Below are 21,701 nucleotides of genomic sequence, written 5' to 3'. Positions count from 1 at the left end.
GGGTTCACCGCCACTGGCCACTAAAGCATCGGGCGCTGTCGACCCGGAAAGCGCCGAGATACCTCTGCTTCTGCGCAACATACCGAGTATTCGACTGCCACCGCCACTGTCTTCTTTGGCCTAGTATAGAGTTTCCGGAATGAAGTATCCCGGCTTGCCCTCCCTGACACAATATCTGGCTTGCCAGCGTTCATCATGAGACTGATGTTATCCCTGACGACAGTGACTCGCCGGCGTCGCGCGTAATGACAGCACCAAGCTCGAGAACTTCCAGGGCTATGGCTCGGCCAGCTCTCCCGTTCTCCTTTTCTTTACTAAGGGCGACTCCTCGTAAGTACGAGCGGACACCTAGCCTTGAAATAAGCCGCGCACGACGGCTAGCGCCGACACTAGCTTCTCCAGCATGTACTATGGAGTATCAAGGGTCCCGACATCATGGTTGTCGTCCCAGGACTGCTCGGTCACTGGTGGTTTGAACAACTAGGAGCGAGTAAAAATACACAGATGAATTCACAGTAGGACTGGTCGGCCCCGAACTCGGCTTAAGCGACAGATAATCGATAGAACAGCACAAGGTCCGCATCTCTCTCAGGCCGTGCATTTCACTCGTTTTCCTTGACACGAGTACATTTACTGGTTAATCTATCAATTTTAAAATTTGACTACATCGCGATAGTGCAATCTGCGTAGAGCCTAAGTTGCCCAGCGGACATGCACGGTCCTTCATAGGCCGTCTGGTTCACTTACCCTCGCTCGTCTCCAGCCACTGTTCTTTCAAACCATCGATTCATCTCACTACTCTGTGTTACATTTCCGCCATACATAAAGCCCACAACAGTGTCCTAACGCTGATTCAGGGCCTGGCCATGGCCCGGTGGCCGAACTCCTCAGGGCCAGCAGCTCCAAAGTCGCCGCCACTGGCGGAGGCTCTGGCGTTGATTGACCTTATTGTTACTCAGGCTTTGGCCACCAGCGGAGTAGATATTCTATTCATGGGAAATACTGAGGAAAAGCTCGAGACTGTCGTAAAGAAGGCGCGAATGATCACCTTGTGCGCACAGTCCTATCATAAACCGTATAACAAAAGTAACTTCGCTGTTACTAGTAGTGTTGTTGCAGATACAGTTCCGAAGTAACCCACCGGGAAGCTCGTCGCTGAAGCTCCTAAAGCGTTCCCGGATGGTGTGTGGCAGCAATCAACTCTACACCAACACCGGGGTTGCGCTCGATGCCCAAAAATTACCCTGCTCGCCAAGATTTCTCGGCCATCCAAGTTCAGCAGGAACAGCAACAGTTCGACCCTATAGGCATGAAAGAGAAAACCGGCAACGGGCTGTGTGCTTAATGGACTAGCAGGGTGAGTAAAGAGAGCTTATACCTATGTATTGCAAGAGCGCGGATCGGCCGCGCGGAAAAAATGAGATTTTCACACTGTAAATCGATAGCAACGTGGGGAAATAGAACGCGAGCTGCGTTACAATGGATTGTAGCTTTCAATATCTTCTGGGCGGAGTCGTCGAATCCCACAGGAAGAAGTCCAGTTCCGTTAGAACTGAGATTCGCCTGCTCCAGCGCGAGTCTACGGCGGGCGACAGCTCGACGCTTTCAGAATTAGACCTGATGGGACTACCGACCACGACCGCGGGAACAATACTAGAAACAGAACTATTCGCCCAAGAGTCTGCTCGCAGAGCGTCAAAATCATGCGTTGCGAGCAAACAACTGACATACCTCTCTTAATTAATGGGACAAGGTCCACAACTCGTATCGTCCTAGAACCAGGGAATGTCCAGCATATCCGACCCATGGAGTCGTCCCATGCCACAATGAGCTTAGAGCAATCCCAAACACCGCCCTCGTAGAGAGGCAAAGAGACAGGAAGGCGCCTCACGGCAGATTGTCCACCAACAAATTCACAGAGCCTATAAAACCCTGCGACCCGCGAAGCATATTCTCCCTTACCTGCCTCGGCAGCGTAGAGGAGCTGGCGTCCCGCACCTGTCGAGCTCTGCACAGGCCGCCACTCCTTTTCGGCTTGTGCACCGAGGAACACGCTCATCATGCCGTCCAAGCACAGGTGTGGCGCGAGCATGGGTACCGCACCTGGCGCATGCGAGGTACGCGGGCCATACCCGAACTCGTCCATGTCCGGCGCATAGAAGCGCACGCTCGAGTATGCGCTCACATTATGCTCAGGCACATGTAGGTGCGGTGAACACGCATGGACGGTCCAGCGCTTAAGGCCTGTGCCGGACGAACGCGGGACGCTGCTGAGGAAGACGGACAGTGCGGGCAAGTGCTCGAAGCGCTCCGGCAGATTGCCTGGTCTCGACTTCCAGACAGGGTTCTTGTCGATTGTCGCGAAGTGTATGTCCGAACACGTCGAGACCTTCGAATGGAAACCGAGGACCTCGCGAACGGGAATGTGCCCGCTGACGCGTATATCATCGCTCGTCTTGTAGAGCTCCGAGGGAATTTCGTACAAACAGACGTGCAGCTCTGCGGATGCTGAATTCTCGAGGTGGCCGTCGCTCTTCTGTCGCGCGATAACAATTTGCTTGGTTTCAGGAATGAACCGAACCGCACGTATAATCTAAACAAGTACTATCAATTTAATACTAATGCCATCCGAGTTACGAAACAGCAGCTCACATTTGTTGCACCACTCCGTTCATCCCCCATTTTCGCGTCCGCGTTGAACTCGATGGTCCATGACAGAGGCTCTTTGACCCAAGCCTGCTGCACAAGGACATACGGCGGGCAGAGCACGGCGAGAAGCATCGTCGCAGGGTCGCCCTCTGTTAGATGGAGTAGTTGGGGCACACTGAGCGGCCTGCGTTCTGAAATGCTCGGTGGCGTGACAATACATGACCGAACATCCATTCGAACGAGTATTTTGAGGTATCTGTCGAATGCAGGAGTACCCGGGACAATCTCCTGAGCCTTGATGTATAATCCTTCAAGGTTCTCGAGCACGATGCCGATCTGATGCGCCGTCCACTCCGTCGCGATCTTCTCGTGGTGGCTTTTGAGGCCGTCTCTGGCGCGTCTTATAGTCAGGCTGGATGCATGCTACAACCAACGACATGTACTCACCTCAACCACTCCGCTTCCAGGTCCTTCTCCTCTAGACCGCCCCTACCCTGCTTGTCTACTAACCACCCATTGTTCGTGATATATGCAAATGTGAACGCGCCCGGTTTTTGGTCCTTCGGCCGCGTCTGTACATTGTTAAACTTCGCCGTTAGATCGTATGCCAGGCCGCTTGTCCGATAGAACACCAGCGGCAGCGGCCCACGTCTACCCACGAGCGCGTATACGACGAGCCCCCAAGCGTGCGCATCCTGCCTGCCGCGCAGATCTCTCTCGTCGTGCAGGCTCACCGTGGCAAGCAGGTACCGACACCCCGGAAGAAGCAACACCTCCTGCACACGAAAGCACGCGTCGAAGACCCACTCATCGAATTTCGGATGCGGGGCGTACCACGCGTCGTCAAGGTCGCGTGCGTATTCTAGCAGCTCGGCACAGCTGCGGTCGGTGAAACGATACAGTTCGGGGAGCGGCTTTGGGAATACACGTGGCAACGGGCCAGCTGCTGCGAACATACGCCGCCAGAGACCCTGGTTACGAGTGAAAGTATGGAAGAACTTGTTCGTCTACACGTCGTCACTTGTCAGCGCGGGGAAAGATTGAGTGGGGAGTGGACGTACCTGACGCAGGCGCACGATGTCGACAACCTCGAGGTAGTTGCACACGAGCTTGACCAGCAGCTCCTCTGGGAGTGTCTGCAGACAAGACGGTAGCGATTGAACTGAAGGCATGTTAAGCGGCTATAGGAATGAGTGCTCAAGAAGGATAAGTGGTGGTAACCAGCGACATTATATACGGGTGAGGGTGAGTGGCTCATGCATATGCTTATACAGCATCAAGGCAGACAAAGAGTATGGGGGTACAAAGACGCAAATGGTGCGCCATGCATGGCGTATTACCAGCCGCCACGGGCCAATGCACAAAGGTGACAAAGGGGGGATTTAAGTCTAAAAACAATGCATTAGCATGAAAAATAACAGGTGAGCCTCAACTTGTGGACACATTCAGCCAGCATCGTAAGACGAGTAGTTCAAAGACTTGAATGTACAATGGGATACTACATGGCCTCGCGACTGCACACTCAGTACAGTACCTTACTGAGTCTCTGCACCGAGTTGAGAAGGATATCTCCCTGGCGCACAACAGTCTCGTACTGCGCGTTCTTAAGTGCCGGCCGGTTCGTCTCGACGACACCTTCGACTTTGTCAATCGTGCAATGCAGCCGGCCAGACGCAATAAATCGCGATAATTCGCTGCAACGTTGTCAGCGAAATAGGATGTACATGAGATGTAAACTACGTACTTGTCCATAAACTCTATGCTGACGCCGAATGACCGCGCCATGCTTTCGAGCGTTAGACTGCGATACGATTGCAGAAGCTGGTTATATGCGAGGATGCGCATCTCTCGGACGTAAAATCTTGAGTGTGCAGAGAGCATGCGAGACGGAAGTAACATAGTTTGTTCTACTTTCGCTGTAGAGGAGTTAGGGAAGCTCGGACACGGTAACCCAGGAGCTACATACCAAGAGCGACGAAGAACTTGTCGTAGTGAGCGTCGTAGAGGCTCTTGATGAGGTCCGCGAGCAGCGGAAGCTCTGGAAGAACTTGGTTCACTTCTGGTGCATTGATGAGCTATGTAGAACATTAGTCGAGTAGGGCGGCCGTCGAGAAGCAGTACTCACCTTCTTCTTCAGGTCAGGCCGGCTTAGCGTTAGGACGTTAGAGATGACGGTAAGAGCAACGAAATCATTGTAGGAGATGAGTTCCGTCGCAGTAAATGTTGATAGTGCGTCGAGGAGAAGCTCGCCACCACGCTTGAATTGCCGGATGGACAGCAAATGCAGACCGCGGTAGACCTTCAGGCGGTTCCGTCGGTCCCAGTCTCCGCCCTTCTCGACCATCCTAGAGCAAAATTGAGCAACTCAGGGAGATATGCAGGGGAATCGCTTACTCCTCTGCCTTGGCCATATACTCTTGTATCAGGTCGTTGTCCCCGAAGAACAGGCCAATCCGAATCATGGTCAGCGCCATGTCTATCTTTGAGCCAAGACCTGCCGTCTTCTCCAGCGCAATCTTCTGAGCTTCTAAAGACTTCTCCTACAGTACCTAGGGAATCTAGTTCACGGGTTGATTATAGATACGCCGAGGACGTACCTTGTCCCCGATCTGTGTGAAGTAGTTCGCCCTCGCCCGAAGCGCGTCAGCGATGTCGCTCTCGCCTTCAATCTTCTCCGCTTCAGATAACCTATCGTCTAGTTTCTCAAGCTCCTCCTTATTGGCCTTCTCCAGCGACTCGAGGAGCGTAGGATCCAACGGAAGAGCACCCGAGGATGTCACCAAGCGGTAATACGGTGCCATCTCTACGCGAGGCGACACTTCAGAGCGGGACACCAAAACAGCATGACTAACTACGTACTGTCTTCCTCGATGCCTGCTAGCAATTTTTGCCTTGCATTATCGTGTAAGTGCGAGAATTGAGGCTTGGAGAGAACGAATTGGTGTTGCGGAAGCTCTAAGTTCGGGATGGGGAGTACAACTTCGCCGGCCATGGCAGAGAACTCGGGCAGGTATCGTTATGGAGTGGAGCGATGAGAGCGTGATGTACGGCGAGGAAGGAGGGTGACTGTCGAGGATGGTGTACTCGAGGAAGGGTGTAATTGCGGTCCGACGCGTCAGTGCTTTCCCACGGTCAGAGACGCGTCACCGTCGCGTAGACCTCGTGCTCCCTCCCTCCCTCCCAATCATCATCGCCCTCGTTCCTCTACTATCGCTCTCAGGTCCTCGCCATCATGTCCGCCAGTACAGAAGATCTCATGAAGCAAGCAGAGCAGCTCGCCAAGTCTGATCCAAAGCGCGCGGAGCAGATATACAACGATATCCTTGGTACGTGCCTCGAGACCGCGTAGCTTGGTCCATCTCACAGCTGGACAGGCAAGCCATTAGACAAGGATGCTGCGATTGCGGAGACCGCTGCAACATTGCGGCATCAGGAGACTGCTCTCGTAAAGCTTGGGGAACTCTACCGGGACCAGCAGTGCGTCCAAGCTAGGACGGCATGCATTGAAGAAGCGCTGATAAAATATTGATAGCAACGCGGAAGGTGTAGCGGAGGTCATCAACAAGTCAAGAACGTTCATGTCATCAACAGCAAAGGCAAAGACAGCCAAACTCAGTACGCACAACACCCTGCAGTATCGTTTAAATTACTGAGCTCCCCAAGTCCGGACATTGCTCGACTTTTTCGCCCCGATTCCCGACAGCAAGGACATTCAGATGCGAGTGCTTCGGACCAACATTGAATGGGCAAAGCAAGAGAAGCGGATATTCCTCAAGCAGAGTCTCGAGACCCGGCTCGTCGGATTGTACGTGCTCTCCCCGCATCTGCCGACTTGATCTCACTCCGCACTAGGCAGCTAGAGGCCCAACAATACAAGGCCGCTCTCACCCTCATCGACACGCTTCTTATAGAACTCAAACGGTTAGACGATAAGATGGTCCTCACCGAGGTTCACTTGCTGGAGAGCAGAGTGTACCGAGGCACCGGCAATTTCCCCAAGGCCAAGGTACGCCTATCGCACCTATACTCTTCTGTGCTGCCTCACGTCTAGCATAGGCCGCTTTGACATCGGCGCGAACTGCCGCAAACTCAATCTATTGCCCACCATACCTCCAAGCGCAGCTCGACCTCCAGTCCGGCATCCTGCATGCCGAAGACAAGGACTATGTTACAGCATATTCGTACTTCTACGAGACATTCGAGAACCTCACGCAGCAAGACGACCCGAAGACGCTACTCGCATTGAAGTACATGCTCCTTTGCAAAGTCATGCTAAACTTGGTGCGTCCGGTCTTCGCATAGCGTGCGCACGTGTTGCTAACTTTTCACAGCCTGACGACGTGACTTCTCTCCTTTCCATCAAGCTCGTCGCCAAGTACGCGCAGCTCCGAGACGTCGAGAGCATGCGCGCCATCGCACGCGCGCATAAGAACCGGAACCTCGCCGACTTTGAGCAGGCGCTCAAGGACTACCGCGAAGGTGCGCGTATATCTTCACTGGCTGGGCCTTATTGACCTTCTCCGGTAGAGCTTTCGTCGGATATCACCATCCGCACACACCTCTCGGCGCTGTACGACACTCTGCTCGAACAGAACCTCCTCCGCATTGTCGAGCCGTACTCTGTCGTCGAGGTCGAGTACGTGGCCCAGCAAGTCGGCCAGGGCCGTCAGGCCGTCGAGCTCAAGTATGTCTCACACGCTCCTAAAATGCGTCGCTTTTGGCTGACAAGCACGAAATCAGGCTGTCGCAGATGATCCTCGACAAGGTGCTGCACGGCGTGCTGGATCAGCAGCGCGGCATCCTGCTCGTGTACGACGAGCCCGTGCCAGATGTAAGCAATACCTTTTATGTACGATTAAAAGCGCAGGCGCTGACATTTTGGCAGAATACGTATGGAGCGGCGATTGAGACGCTTGAGCAGGTTGGCAAGGTCGTGGATTCGCTGTACACCAAGGTGAGGATTTCGCCCAGTTTTATGGCTGATGAGGCTGAACCTTAGGCATGAAACAGACGGTCAAGATTGCATAATGTATAATGGAGTTCTTTGTGTCCATAGCTGTTACATATCATTTTACTATTCATGTTTCTTCGCTTCCTCCAGTCTCGTTCATCCTGCGCGACTGCCACATACTTACCGGTGTGGAGCGGCGCGATGACCCTGGAGTTTTTTTCTTTCTAAAATCCACCACAGCCCAAGCCAGACGCTGTAAGTGCAACATGCCTACGCTGTTTTGAGCTTCGAACGGGGCGACGTCGAGGCTATGGCTGGGGATAAAAACAAATCGCTTGCAAGCGCCCTCCACCAGCTTGCCCCTAACCCTCTACTCCATCGTTACTCTTGCCCATTCGTCCAAGATGCCTTCGCCGTTGCCGCCCATCCGTGAGACAGAAATCGACCATTCCCCCGACAACGATCTGCGCAGTGCCTATAATCTAGTCTTGGTCGCTGAGCGTGCTGCTGTAGATGATGAGGTGATACATGCTAGGGTGGTCGGCTTCCTCATGATCGCTCTCCATGACTTCAGGAAGACGCTGGGAGACGTTGCTGTCTCACAAGTCTCGAAGGCAGTCCGCTCAGATTCGTCACGCGATTCCAGCGCCGTGATCTACGAGCTCGGTGAATATTATCGATACAAACTATTGCGCGCTTGTGACGTTTTTTTTTTCTCGTTCTTCTGAGCATTTTAACTCATTCGATATCCACGTAGTTCGGCAAGCCAAGGGGCCTATGCCTGCGCCATCCCAACATCCTTCACGCCCTTCGTTCGCGACTCTAGAAGACATGCTCAAGGATGCTCTAGATGGTTCTGGCAAGGATTACAGGTCGGCTAAGAAGCGAGTGCGTCCCATGCCAGTCCTTTCAGTGCACTGTATATGCTTACAATTCGGTTCAGGCACTGGTCCGCGACGGCTTTCGCTGCATGCTCTCCGGCATGTACGATCTGAATACCGTTGAGTGTAATCCTGCAGTTTATCCAGAACACGCTGATCCCGTTGTCGGGATAAGATATACGAATTGCTGCCACATCTTATCAGAGTCTACATTGCAAGATGCCGACCCCGACAACCCGGACCGCGATAGGAAGGTGCGATTTCTTGTTCTGGCTCGAGGGTCTAGTGACTTATCTCATGGCAGAGGGAATATGCGGCATCCGTTCTCGCAGTCCTTCAGTCATTTGGATTGGAGTCGCTCGTGAATGAGGTCGTGAAGAAGGGCTGTGTATACCATCTAACCAACATCCTCACAATGACCAGCTATCTTCACGCCCTCTTCGACAATTTGCACCTTTGGCTTGAGGCAACGAACACGTCGAATGAAGTATCTACCTTATCTTCTATAGTCTGCCTTTACTGACGCTTCAAAGTACAAGATATGCCTGTCTAGGAGGGGGCTTGTTATGCCATCCGAATTAAAAGGCCAAACAGTCCGCTTTGAGGCCCATGTTCCGGATCGAGATGATCTGCCTCTGCCTGACCCTCGACTGCTTGCTATTCACGCAGCGTGCGCACGTGTTAATCATATGTCAGGGGTTGCCGAGTACGCGGACAAAAGCGATAGGGACGCCGAGGACATGCGGGTTCTTGCAGAGGACGGCTCATCAAGTGCAGTCCTTCTCGAGCAGGTCCGCAAAATTGCTATTTCGGCATCGTAGGGTGCGACGTGTTGTGTAATACTTGTCCTAATCTTGCGCCGCACTGTAGCGACTCTAGGCGTATAGCGTCCTGTGGTATGTCGTGTTACCGCAGAGATGTATCGTAGCCATTCGGAGTGCCCAATCCGGCTCAGTTCTGACCTGACTCCGCGCTCCCAATTCATAGTCTGATTGCGAGGTATACTACAACTTGCCAATCCCTATCGTGCCCACTCAGATATATAATTTTGGTGTAGTACTGCGTCCAAAGTGTCAGTAAGGCTGACGCAAAACTCGTACCAGCCATATGCTCAGTGAAGTACTGATTTGGAAGGCGACGGAGCATGAGAGAGCGCACACAAATGAGGGACGCAGGTCGTGGAGGACCATCAGAGAGCATATTCTTTTGAGATATAGCAGCTGCAGTCACCAGCCACAATATCAGCTTGGAGTTAAGGCCATGCGTTGTGAGAATCCGCAAGAAGAGTGAAGCGCTTTGGTATAAGCCAACTATACCAACATCCATCATCTAGATGTTCACGCAGGGCTGCGCCCGCCAAGCTCCTCGAAGAGGACGTCGTCGCCGAGACGATACCTTCCGAGGCGCTCGCGCTTGAAGTGGTCTGAGATGAGGAACGCGACATCGAGCGACTGCTCAAAGTTGAGGCGCGGATCGCAGAAGCTCTGGTACCGGAGCCCGAGCTCCTCCTCCGCGAGGCCCATGCTCCCGCCGAGGCACTCCGTCACGCTAAACCCGTCCTCGGTGAGCTCGCCCGTGAACTCAAGGCTCACGCCGCCGAGCCGTGAGCCAACGCCCGCGTGCGTACGGATGCACGCCGTCAGCTCACTGATAATCGTCCCGAAGTGGCGCGTCTTGAGGCCCGTCGACGAGGTCAGCGTGCTGTGTGAAGGTCAGCGCGTGCGCAAGGGAAAAGCGGAGGGGACTTGGGACGCACTTGCCATGCATCGGATCGCAGATCCAGATGACCGGGTGTCCAGACCGCTGCACGGCGGTGATATGCCCCGGAAGGTGCTTCTCAACCTGTATTATCGCGTGAGACGCGTTCGGACACGCACGAAAAGTAAACGCCTTACCTTGGCAGCACCATAGCGGGTGATCAGCGTCACGCGTCCGCTCTCCTTATCTGGGTTGACGACTACCAATGTACTGTTAACCATCCGCATCTCCCGTTATCGCTAATAACTCACTGTCCAAGAGCCGAATGAGCTCCTCGTCCTGCATGCTCGGACCGACCTTGATCCCAATCGGATTCCTGATTCCACGGAAGTACTCGACGTGCGCTCCGTTTAGCTGTCGCGTGCGGTCTCCAATCCAGAGGAAATGCGCCGACGTATTGTAGAACGCCGTCGGCCTCGGGCCCTCGCTCTCCGGCTTGCTCGAATCTGGGAGCGTGAACGCGTGCGTCATTGCCTCCTCGAAGTTGAGCATCAGGCCCTCGTGGCTGCATATCCATCAGCAGTGCATATACACAGAGCAAGACGGGAGCCGCACCTGGTGTAGAAATCGACTTCGCCAAGCACACTCCGGCTGCCGCCCTTCTCGTATGGCGTGTTCTCCCAGCCAAGGCCAATGGTGCGCGTGAAGCCGAGCGCGTCCTGCAGGCCTTCCGTGATGCGCTCGAACTCTTTGCGCAGCCCCGGAGAGCGCACGTGCGAGAGCGACCAGTCACGCGGGTGGTCCAAAGACGCAAAGCCCGAGCTCAGCAGGCCGCGGATGTAGTTGAGCGTTGTCGTGGAGTGGAAGTAGGCGCTGTATCCAGAGCTATCATAATGTGCAACGGCGTTTCGGTATCACTGACCTCAGCATGCGTTCCGGGTCAGGCGTACGGTCATCCGGCGAAAGGCTGAAGAAGCGTCAATAGACTTCGAACCACTGTCAGTGGTGACCCACCCGTTGACGTTGTCGCCACTATAATATGCCCTCAGCTCCTGAAACAAAGATGCAAAAAGCACTGAGAACTGTACCGGAAACTGAGGACTTCACGATCGCCAATCTTCTCTATCGCGCTGCTGCGCGGTTTAGCGTACTGGCCAGCAATACGGCCTATTCGGACCTATGCGCAAGCAATGAGATCCATGGTACATTATAGGTAAAAGGCTGGAACCACTGACAACTGGTAGTCGGGCACCCCAGATGAGGATGAGCGAGACAGAGAGGATGAGTCCGATCTTGTTGGATATGTTTTCCTGGTGACGAGGTTGCGCAAGCTTATTCATTACGAAGTGACAAGAAAACGTACGTGTGTGCAAGCATCGAAGCTCTCTGCGCAGTCACCCGCATGTAAGAGGAAAGCTTCATTGCGCTGGACCAGACTGAGTTGATGCCGAAGTCGTTCGATCTGGCTCCGAATGAGCTCCAGGCAGATGAGTATGGCACTGAATCACGGACCTCAGAGGGAGTTACAAGAGGCGGCAACTGCTTTATCTTCGCCAATACTCTGCACTACTCCGTGAGCCTCATCTGCTACTGCATCTGACTTCTAGTTCTGTACCTTGAAAGATGTTCAGGATCTGGATATACGACATCCTAGAGCAAACAGTAAGATAGATCATATCTTAGCCTCTACAGTGGTCTCACCTGTGCTGCCGGCTTGCTTTGCCAAGAAGACGGGGTCCAGTTCGTTGCGGGCATCGTGGTCGGCGGCAAGCAATGATCCCGGCGCCTTGAGTCAAAATATTGAGCTTGATCTAATCTTATCTAGAACGCCACAATGCCAGATATAGACGTCCCAGCCTTTTGAATTGCTGCCGGCTAAAACGAACGTACGCATTTTGGTCAATTTTCTTGGAAAAGAAATGACGGGGCACTTACACACAATCTGAGACAGACGCTCCTTAACGAGGACACACGACCTACTTTGAAAAATTCGAGGTGACTGAGAGCTGGTTGTGCGAGCGATTCCACGGCGGCCTGCAGACGATGCGATGCGCGAACGAGCCTAAGATACAGCGAGGTATATAGCCAAAAAAAATCAGAAATCAGGGAGAAAGTTCACGATCGGGGTTGCGGAAGTGATGAGTGTCGTGGGGTCGAATACTTGTCCTGGGTCCTCGAGATCTATAAAAGCTCTGCCTTTATACTGCTCAGGTAAACAAATCTAAGGAAAAAGCGGTAATCAAATAATATACCACATTTAGATCGGAAAAAATCGGCTGCCTCCATGAAAGGTGTGCATAAATTGCTTGGCGATGAAGTAAATAGCGCAGGAACGAGTGCGGCAGTATCCAGGAATGGCGAGCGCCCCGTGAGCACTTGTAGTTCAGAGCCGGTGGTGGTGGCAGGTTGGTCTCCTTGCGGCAGCTGAAACACGCGGAAGCGAGCACCACTACAGTACTAAGCCGAGATGAGGCGGGCGCCCGGTTCCCGCAGCCGGACAAACTGAACGCACGCGCGTAGAGGTACGCGCAGGGTAGGCCTAATTGCACCACTAGGAACTAATTTATGACATCTGGATAAAGCAGTCATTATCCGCAAATGCTTTCCGTTTCGCGCCTGTGTAAACTGCTGGGCCTGTCTTTGCAGGAAGGGCGCCCTGCTGACTAAGCCATGTCTCCGAATGTCGTCACCGTTAGGGTCCGATTAGACTGGACATACAGCGCTCGGGTAACTACCATCTAGTCTTTTTGTGAAACATACAATACTAAGCCGGCCTTCTAGATAAACTAGTACTGTGAGTAAAAGCGTCGGGCCTCCAGACTCTGGTGTGACCGTTCTGATATAGAGTGTACTAGCCCGGTGCATTCTTCTGTAATATGTTGCAGACGCTACCCTACGATGTCCTCCGGGTCTTACTACGTTTGCTGAGTGGATCTGACATCGCTCACGTTTTAACTACGTGCAACTCTTTGTATACCCTCATGGACGATGACGGGGTATGGCAGGAGCAATGTGCACGTTACAAGTTCACAGACCGATCCATCTTCGACGATGCCACATACCGCGAGATATACACCCTCGTCTTGCACACGTATTGGCCTCTTCTGGGGTTGTGGGCGAGCGATCATCCGTACAGGGGCTCAGTCATCGAGTTCCGTTACGACGTGGACTACAAGGGTATAGTGGGCGAGGTCTGGCGATGGTGGGCACAGCCACCGGGTTTCGACGCCATGGACTTGACGGTACCCAAGCTGCCCGAATACTTCGTCTTCTTTTCGGTCTCTCTGTCCGCGTCTAACACGCCGAGACGGGCGGTCATCAGCTGGCACATTCACCACAACGGTGTCGGGTACTTCGGTTCCCCCAGCAACTTCCTCGCGGCCCCCACCATGCATGTCCTCTCCGAGACGGACCAGTCTTTATATCTCCGCTACAGCGCGGTGATTTGTCGCCTTCCCGACTTCCCCAATCCCGATCTCATGGTCTGGTACGACCGGACCCGCGGACCTCCACGCCTGAAGGTCGAACAAGCCCCCGTCACCTCCAAAGTGCAAAACATCGGCCTCATCAACGCCGTCGCTTTTCTCTACATGGCACAGACAGCCGTTACAAAACCTGCCGCGCTCGTCTTTCACCCGCCTGAGCCGGGCGGGCCCGAGATCTTTGCGCGGCACGAGCTACCCCTGCAGGCGCAAGACCTCCGCAGCTTCGACTTCGGCGGGAGCGAGCCGCGCCGTGGGCCGCCATTCTACCGGCGATTCTACCCTCTCCGCTCCCCCGTGCTCGACGGCGACGACCCCACCGACGAGCGGTGGGCTCCCGCGAGCCTCGAGGGCATCTGGCTCGGTGCGTACGCCACCCACAGCACCGAGGTGCTCTACGTGTACTTCGACGAGGCTGCCCAGGCCGTGCGCGCCCTCAAGATCACTGGAGACTTTAACGTGCCCCGCGGCGTGATCACCTGGCAGTTCTCACTCAACGATCGTATGCGCATTCACGATCTGCCGCACGACTTGCCCCTGGCGCAACGCGTCTTTGGCGATCTGTCTGCCGTGAGGATATACCGCGGCACCGGGACCATCAGTGCTGTTGGCTTCATGTACGTGCAGCCCGCCGTTTGCTTAGCATAGCTCGCTGAGCCCGTTCACAGCGACGAACAGCGGGGTGAATCTGTTAACTACATCGGCATCATCAACCAAGACGAGATCCGGGTGGACTGGCGCGAGTTGGACGAATATACTCCGCGTTACCGGAGGTACCGAGGAAGGAACCTCGCTTCTGAGACCGTCGACGGGAACCTGCGCATACCTGCTCGTTGGTACTGAATAACGCATGACTCAGTAACATGGGCTTTGGCACTGCGACAGGTCGATACAGAAAGTAACCACCGTTTGTTGTTCGCTTAAAAATTACCCTTCTTGTTTGAAGCTCTATGCGTTTCTCACCTGCCGCAAAGCTCCGCGTAGAAACATGTCAATTCATACCTATCCTTCCGACCAGACGTATGGACCGTGGCAACCCCGCAACTCTCTGAATTACTTCCCTCCTTGTCAAGACATCCTTCTTTCTGGAGATTGCTGCCTCTGAGACCGAGGCTGGCGTCTCCCAAACGTTTGGCCACCACTGGTATGCTGCTGCCCTCGGCGATAGAGCTACCTCAATAACTGCGGGCGAGCGAAGATTTGCTGGTCTTCTGCGTCCTGGGCCCGGCTTCCATGCGTGTGAGAGCTGCTGCGTTTAGTTTCAGATACAGTGCCCAGCGCTTTAGATCTCTCTAGTCTGCTCGCCGTCTTCCGTTCCATCTGTTGAGGATATCAAGACATAAGTCTGGCGCGGATGCATTGGCCCGGGGAGCTGGATGAACGAATGGGTATTTGATGAGCAGTGAGCACCCTGTTTTGCATTCAAGACTCGCCGTTTAGTTTTTGAATTCAAGTTCCAAGTTTGTGCATATCGCGCTGCGAGCCTCACACATCTGATGAGGTCGGAGCGAAACGAGCACAAATTTTTATTCGGCATTACGATCAAATTGTGGTGCAGGTTATTTTACAGAGTTTAGGAAGCACGGCTACGGCTTCATGCCGACTAAATTCCACGTATCTCTATTCAATTTATGGCAGTCGAGAGTACAGCAAGCTCTCAGGCGGCAGTAGTGCCGTTCGCGGTGCCATTTACTGGAGCGGGGCCGATGACGATAGACTTGGTCTTGCTGAAGTACTTGAGGTCCTCGGCATTGATGTTGAGCGTCGCTTCGATCATTGCCGGAGGTGTAAGGGCCAACCACTGCGATGGTTAATTATTAGTTTACGGTCCTGACATGGACTCAGAGACATTCGCACCTGAGATAGGCTGACGTCCTGGAAGGTCGCGGTTTTGAAGACCTCGAGATAGCGGAGCGTCGTGTTGCCGATGTTTTCGACGTAGTGGCCGTTGGCGGCGGGGATGTAGGCTTAGACCGCCTCGCATGAGACTTAGATGTCGTGCTCCACACAGATCTGCACTTACCGATGTCTCCGCCTTGGTAGTCAAACGTGTTCGCGTTACCTGACGACGCAAACACCGTAACCCGCGCGTTTCCCTCCCTGCCCACCCTCTTTCAGCGCCCATCAGCAAGCGCACACAACTAGGCAACTCACAGGAAGTACGTCCACTCGTCCTGGGTCGGGTGCCAGTGCAGCTCGCGCATCGCGCCAGGGTTGACCGTCACCTCCGCGACCGCCGTCGTCTTCGAGATGTTGAACACGTGCGAGTCCACGATCTTGACCGACCCGCCCGACAGCTCTGTCGCGGACATCTGGGACATCGCGAACGTGTACGGGCTCGGCACCGTGCCGTATGGACCCGCGGGAGCGTCCGAGTCTGGACCCGGCGACGCTAGCAATGCGAGCATGAGTCAGCCTGGTGCGAAAGAGTGTTTGAAGGCGGGGGTACGCACCAGCAGGGAAGATGTAGAGCTCCTCGCCCGGAATCTCGTTGAAGACGGAGATGGGTGCCTGGAAGTTCTTAGCGATGACCTCCTTCGGGGTGTGGGCCAGCCAGTCGGTGATGAGGAACGTGCCGTCCTCGTCGAAGGTGCCGTTGTCGAAGACCTGGGGTGCACACCCACTCAGTATCTGCGTAGTGCCATCTCGAAAACACGACCAACCAGCAGAAACTCGGCGCCATCCTCAGTCGCATTCGTAGCTTGAAGAGAGTGCGGGACGCCGGCCGGGAAGAACCATAAGTCACCCTTGTTCTGTTGACAAAAATAGAGTCAGAAGGCAGTCTAAAAATATATCGCTAAAATACGTACGGCAGTTCCGACAAAGTTCTGACCGAGCTGATTGACGGCCGTTACTTGCACGGAGCCCTGAGATGTAGAATTTATAGAACTGCTCGCCGCAGACGATGTCGTTGTATGCACTCACCCGAGTGACATATGCCCACTCGGAGGCGGTATGCCAGTGGAGTTCGCTTTGCGAGACGACGTTAGCCAGAACGGACTAGCATTGAATTACGGCTTACCGAATGGCGCCAGCCTCGAGGCGCATGTCAACTCCTGCGAGCTCGGTGGCGGCAGGTAGCTGGTCGACTAGCGCAGTCACTTGGTCAACTGTTGCTCGGCGCTTGCATACATGTCAGGTACTCACCGTTCTGCTGGCGAGCCCATCCGCCGGTCTGGAGGCGATTGTGGCTCAAGCTGAACGGCCACTTGGCGTTGGCCCTGCAGAACCAAGTTACGGTCAGTATCTTTAGAACGGGTCGAGCTAGCCAAGGAGAGTTACGTACACCAAGCCGTTGTCAGTCGTGGGCGGCGCGAGCAGGTCTGGGTTCTCGAGGTCGAGCGGCACGTTCTGGGGGCCGATGACCGTCCCACCGAGTGAGTCACGAATTGCCTCTGGCGTGCCGGTGTAGTCAGAGGTCCAGGCGACGTAGTTGGGATCGTCCGACGCAGGCGCCACGGTCTCGGAGACCGGCGGCGCGGACACGGTTGACGAGGGTTCGGTCTCGGAGGACGACAATGCAGGCGATGGAGAAGAGGCTGCTGGGGAGCTGGCGGACAGTGGGGCCGCCACAGAGCTGGCAGACGGCGAGACTACCGATGAGGCCGCTGGCGCGGCAGCGCCGCGGGACGCAAGCAGGAGTGCGCAGGTCACAGAGATGAAGAGGTTCCTGAGGGACATGTCGAACGAGACGTCGTCGAACGAGGTGAAGGCGACTGAGAACAGTGGTCGAAGTGGCGGCGTCGTGCTGCTGCTGATGTTAGCGTGCATCTACTGGCTTTTATATTCGGAACATACCACCACTGGGCTCTTTTGCTGTGTCGACTTGGTACAAGTGATCAGTCATGGGCAGCCGCGGTTCGGAGTTAGCAGCGCTGCTCGGGTAAGCACGGGAGCTCTCAGCAACGAAGTAAAGAGGCATCGCATGCCCTGTGCGTAGTTGGAACAGCGCTTCTCATTGGCTCTCAGCAGCCGGGCAGAGCGACAAAACTCATGGTACTTACGGCCCTCGCGTTGGAACTGCGGACGATGCTTCCAGCATGTCCAGAAGACCAGGAAGATCATATGGACGACCTACTAAGAATAAGCCGCAAGAGTCTCGCATAGTTGATTTCCTCGGTCGTACGCCGAGGCAAATTGAGGTAAAAATTCAGCTGGTGCAAAACCGGCCGGATGAGTCTAAAAATGGCGGAAATTGATGGTTTGTTTCTTGTCTTTTCAGGAAAAAACCAGAGGAAATCTGAGATACTTATTCAACCAGCTCTGATTGAATTTGCAAGGGGGAACTGCGCTTACCATCCGGTATCATGAGCGCAAATCGGGTCCTTATTTTCTAGACGAAGCGCGCAGGTACAGCACGCGGTCACCAGATGGAGCCCTTGGAAGCTTAATTGTCGAGAGTGAGAGTGATATCATGGCTGCCAATGCTGTACAAAGACAGGCAGATTGCTCTGCCCAGTATGTCCATTGTCATCGGATGTGGTACTGTACCGCGTTTAGTATCTCCGCAGCAGGGCACGCGTAAATTTGAAGGGTGCGTCATGCCAAATGGTGCAATTAGAGATAGAAGTGGTTTTACCTGCAAGACGTGGAATTGGCAGCGTGCGGCGTGCCCATCAGGAAAAATACACATGAAGGACCAGTATCTTTGCACAGATATGCTCTGAAAAAATAAAAATAAATTCTTTTTCTCGTGACCTGCAAGCATGCTGAGATAGTTTCGCGTCAGCTCAGGCAGGGTATAGTGTACTCCCGGAAGTATCGGTGGCGACTGGTAGGCAGGTATTGTCTGAGACCGGTCTTTCCTGTGGGAAAAAGCTTCGGAATTTGGCAGGTGTGTGTGCGATATTCATCGGCACGGAAAGGACATTGCACTGGGACATTGGGCTTACAGAGGACAGTCGCTGTTACAGAGAGCGCGGCGAGTCAAAACAAGAGAGCTTAAAATCGATCGCGCATCACGTGATGACGTACCGGCCAGCACCGGTCCCGGCCCCGTCTAAAGCCGGAGGCTCGGATGCAACCTGTATTCAGTCGTGTATGTTATCGACTCAAACGTATGTTTTTGTGTCGCCGCATCGTCCTCAAACCGACTCGCAGATATCAAAGTAAGCTGCACGGGGCGCTCCTGCGATGGCGTTTGACATGGACAAGTGACTTGTTGTTCGGGATTGCGAGAGCACTCGGAACTGAGAAGGTGCGCAGCCGAAAGATCTTCGTACGGAACCCTACTAATGTCTTACTTTAGAAAGGCAGCATAGCGACAGTATACCTACACGAGGTCCGACTCGAGACGCTGCCTGTGATATGGGTCGCAGGAGCCAAGCCTCCCGGAAGCAGAATCCATTACCAATTCAGATCTCTCAAATGTGAGTGCATCTTTGTCGGTAGGGAGAATCGTCGCATGCTGATGGCCAGGCTCCTTCAAGCTCACCGACAGGGAGAGCTCTGTCCTGCGGATTTAAACGTACCACATCATACACCGAGGCAAGAACATGCTGACTTCGGACAAAGTGTGTACTCACCGATCGCTGATAGGTGTGCCGCTGCCGACGACCAGGATGAGACATGCTCTATTCCTCATGCTTGTGTCCCCAATTTTTGTCTGTCCTCGCAAGTCCTCTCAGCAAAGATGTGAGCCGAACACGACTATCACAACACAGAGTCAGGCCGCACCCGTAACGACGCCTAATAGTATCAATTCGTTCGTCAGTGCCCGTAAACTCGCTTTTGTGAAGAATTATAATTGATAACAACACACAGCTTGACGCTTGGCCGGACTGAAGCCGGACGTAGCTGCGGAACCATGTGCCATCGGTGGGAAACAGCACGACTTTACTCCTCCTGCCTTATCAGACGCGGCACCTTCAATGTCATGCGGGCCGGGAAGCTTTGTGTCCGGTCATGTCTGGTGCCTGGCATGGATGATCTCCGGGGCCTTCGTGGCGCACGTCCCCATTTGTCAGGCGACTTCACCCGCGACCTTCGTCCAGCGTCGCTACAACCCATCGTTGTCTCAACCGCGTTAGTTCATGTTCGATACGGTCCGAACAAACACTCACAGCCATCTGAGCTGGGTAAGTATGGTCGGCGAGTACAGACAAGCTAGGGTCGCTCATCCCTAAAAATAGCACACATCAATAGACCATCACCATCTTCTGGTGACGGTGACGCCGGTACTTTCATAATCGTTCCTTATTCTCGTCTATGCGGCTTGCACTTTCGACAGAAGCTCTCTTTATCTATTTATTGAGCTTCACGTAGGCATGGAACAGAGGGTGATGAAAAGGCCTGCCTACGAAAATCACGACGTGTCTGTGATTATCTTCGAGACGCCGCCCACCTTCGGCGTCGGGCAGTTGGTAACGAGTCCCCGGTCCATTTTCTAACACACCTGGTAACAAATGGGAAGCAAATAATCCCGTGCTTGGAGTTGGGTGTTATTTTTGGTGGCCCCCGGAATATGCAGGGTCTTGATATATGCACTAATGGGAATCACGAATGAGCGTGCCGCACGAAGATGATGCGCGAGTAAGATCCGCTGCCGTTTGCATTGCATGGTCTTTCCGACCATCTGATATGTGAGACCTACACACATTGCAAATTGCCCGGTTGGCTCATTCGTATAGGCTAAATGCTTCACGAGTTACCTCGGCATCGAGACAAATGTAAGCTGTCAAAAAGGCCTGTGACGGAGAACTAATTTCTCGTCGGGACACCTGTTATCAAGGGTAGCGCAGCGAGCGAGGGTACAACATGTTAGGCTCGGACATTCACAATCGCCAGTGCTTCAAAAAACCGTAGCGTCCCGAGGCATCCCTACGCCTCCGACAAGAGCGTCCAACGCATCATATCGCGATCTCCATTGCCAGCGGGGAATTCGGGTGCCCAAAGTTCCTAGGAATGCACGTCCCAAAATGCCGGTTGATACACTGCGGCTTGGGACGGGTACGAGGTGATGCATACGCTTGGCGCCATTATGGAGGCCGAATGACCATCGCCCATATACAACGGATCTATAGTGTCTCCTTCCAGCGCCGCGGAGGCCATATGCGGGGAATAGTCAGCTTGGAGCACAGCTCACGGTACGGGTATGAAGCTCACGGGACTGCGCTGGCCTGGCCCACGAGGAGACGACTCGGAGGATGTTGTGTCATAACGTCCGCCCGAACATTACTCTGATCGATGTGTACAGTGACATACACTACGGGCATGGGCCGATTTCAGGCCATCTGAAATGTCCCGGTCAAGTCATCAGAACGGTTTCCTTTCCGGTAGTGGTTGAGGGTCCGGTCCAGTCCGGTCTTTTTCAGAAATTGTGTCGGACCAGGACTCTGACCGGTCAAGGACCAGCACAAGTTTGTGCAGGACCGGACTAAGACCAGGTCCTGGTCCTGTGCAGTCCTCCTTGCAGTCCAAGACCAGCCATGACCGGTCTAGGACTGAATTCAGTCTAAGACCAGTTCAGACCAGTCCAGACCAGTCCTCCCCTGGTAAATATCACACAAATCAACCAATTTCAACTTAGAGTTGCATGTACAAGTGGCACCCTCAAGCTAGCTAGCGTGCATGGAAATGTTATGGATTTCAAGCCAGCAGATGGTCGGGGTACCATGCTTGGCTTCTCTGGAGTGTGAGGTGGCATCAGAGCCTATGAGCTGGGGTAGCCTGGTGATGTGCGAGTATGGTGGAGTGCTATGAGGCCTCCAGATAGCCTAATGCCACCTCCAGGGTGTCCACGCCGAGGTATTTCACAATATGCACACTGGTGGACAAACCCTCAGATAGGTATGAGATGGTCCATCTGGGTGCAGCCACTCAAAGGCGCACATAGAACGTTGCAGTGCTGCACCTTCTGCAGCTTGTTGGCACCCTGGCACTCCCAACTGTGACAGGTGCCTGCTACATCATGTCAGCTTTTGCTGTCTTCCACTTGTGTGCAGCCACCTTTGTGCATTTCATCTGGTGCATCCTCTCTTTCTTCTGTCTTCCTTGATGAAGGCAGAGGAACTTGAATTGGCCCAGGATCTTGCTGAGACA

The 21,701-nt window shown here is 53.9% G+C and overlaps 7 protein-coding genes across 7 annotated transcripts; 3 read left to right on the top strand and 4 right to left on the bottom strand.

Annotated features, from left to right (window-relative positions):
- Positions 1 to 1,493: 1,493 nt before the first annotated feature.
- Positions 1,494 to 3,821, bottom strand: PHACADRAFT_28061 (uncharacterized protein; the record flags this gene model as incomplete). Its single annotated transcript, XM_007395154.1, has 5 exons — positions 1,494 to 1,681; positions 1,732 to 2,593; positions 2,653 to 3,040; positions 3,097 to 3,656; positions 3,711 to 3,821. The coding sequence occupies 5 exons, from the start codon at positions 3,819 to 3,821 to the stop codon at positions 1,494 to 1,496; spliced, it is 2,109 nt and encodes a 702-aa protein (XP_007395216.1).
- A 293-nt stretch (positions 3,822 to 4,114) lies between these two features.
- Positions 4,115 to 5,712, bottom strand: PHACADRAFT_255184 (uncharacterized protein). Its single transcript, XM_007395235.1, has 7 exons — positions 5,509 to 5,712; positions 5,247 to 5,452; positions 5,044 to 5,189; positions 4,775 to 4,994; positions 4,616 to 4,724; positions 4,394 to 4,565; positions 4,115 to 4,343 (listed from the first exon to the last, which is right to left on the bottom strand). The coding sequence occupies exons 1-7, from the start codon at positions 5,639 to 5,641 to the stop codon at positions 4,172 to 4,174; spliced, it is 1,158 nt and encodes a 385-aa protein (XP_007395297.1). The 5' UTR covers positions 5,642 to 5,712; the 3' UTR covers positions 4,115 to 4,171.
- A 190-nt stretch (positions 5,713 to 5,902) lies between these two features.
- Positions 5,903 to 7,808, top strand: PHACADRAFT_255183 (uncharacterized protein; the record flags this gene model as incomplete). Its single annotated transcript, XM_007395234.1, has 11 exons — positions 5,903 to 5,975; positions 6,024 to 6,126; positions 6,182 to 6,264; positions 6,313 to 6,454; positions 6,502 to 6,655; positions 6,706 to 6,930; positions 6,981 to 7,128; positions 7,177 to 7,333; positions 7,390 to 7,480; positions 7,535 to 7,603; positions 7,660 to 7,808. 11 exons carry the CDS (start codon positions 5,906 to 5,908, stop codon positions 7,675 to 7,677), a joined length of 1,260 nt encoding a protein of 419 aa, XP_007395296.1. The 3' UTR covers positions 7,678 to 7,808.
- A 343-nt stretch (positions 7,809 to 8,151) lies between these two features.
- PHACADRAFT_94763 (uncharacterized protein) lies at positions 8,152 to 9,302 on the top strand (the record flags this gene model as incomplete). Its single annotated transcript, XM_007395233.1, has 5 exons — positions 8,152 to 8,299; positions 8,358 to 8,488; positions 8,544 to 8,735; positions 8,786 to 8,968; positions 9,015 to 9,302. 5 exons carry the CDS (start codon positions 8,152 to 8,154, stop codon positions 9,300 to 9,302), a joined length of 942 nt encoding a protein of 313 aa, XP_007395295.1.
- Positions 9,303 to 9,818: 516 nt separating this feature from the next.
- On the bottom strand, positions 9,819 to 11,934 carry PHACADRAFT_93861 (uncharacterized protein; the record flags this gene model as incomplete). The annotated part of the gene is made up of 13 exons (XM_007395232.1): positions 9,819 to 10,182; positions 10,238 to 10,323; positions 10,377 to 10,438; positions 10,491 to 10,744; positions 10,795 to 11,052; positions 11,102 to 11,146; positions 11,194 to 11,211; positions 11,268 to 11,356; positions 11,415 to 11,489; positions 11,543 to 11,641; positions 11,692 to 11,740; positions 11,795 to 11,829; positions 11,881 to 11,934. 13 exons carry the CDS (start codon positions 11,932 to 11,934, stop codon positions 9,819 to 9,821), a joined length of 1,488 nt encoding a protein of 495 aa, XP_007395294.1.
- A 986-nt stretch (positions 11,935 to 12,920) lies between these two features.
- Positions 12,921 to 14,551, top strand: PHACADRAFT_255176 (uncharacterized protein). The gene is made up of 3 exons (XM_007395231.1): positions 12,921 to 12,973; positions 13,035 to 14,278; positions 14,330 to 14,551. Exons 2-3 carry the CDS (start codon positions 13,056 to 13,058, stop codon positions 14,502 to 14,504), a joined length of 1,398 nt encoding a protein of 465 aa, XP_007395293.1. The 5' UTR covers positions 12,921 to 12,973; positions 13,035 to 13,055; the 3' UTR covers positions 14,505 to 14,551.
- A 528-nt stretch (positions 14,552 to 15,079) lies between these two features.
- PHACADRAFT_142732 (uncharacterized protein) lies at positions 15,080 to 17,412 on the bottom strand. The gene is made up of 11 exons (XM_007395230.1): positions 16,948 to 17,412; positions 16,809 to 16,882; positions 16,684 to 16,750; positions 16,587 to 16,632; positions 16,472 to 16,528; positions 16,325 to 16,414; positions 16,115 to 16,268; positions 15,816 to 16,053; positions 15,685 to 15,761; positions 15,519 to 15,628; positions 15,080 to 15,462 (listed from the first exon to the last, which is right to left on the bottom strand). Exons 1-11 carry the CDS (start codon positions 17,340 to 17,342, stop codon positions 15,319 to 15,321), a joined length of 1,452 nt encoding a protein of 483 aa, XP_007395292.1. The 5' UTR covers positions 17,343 to 17,412; the 3' UTR covers positions 15,080 to 15,318.
- Positions 17,413 to 21,701: the final 4,289 nt, after the last annotated feature.

The sequence above is a fragment of the Phanerochaete carnosa genome, assembly GCF_000300595.1.
Source record: "Phanerochaete carnosa HHB-10118-sp unplaced genomic scaffold PHACAscaffold_5, whole genome shotgun sequence".
Taxonomy (NCBI): Eukaryota; Fungi; Basidiomycota; class Agaricomycetes; order Polyporales; family Phanerochaetaceae; genus Phanerochaete; species Phanerochaete carnosa.
Note: the sequence above shows the minus strand (reverse complement) of the source record. Positions and strands in the feature narration are given on the sequence as shown.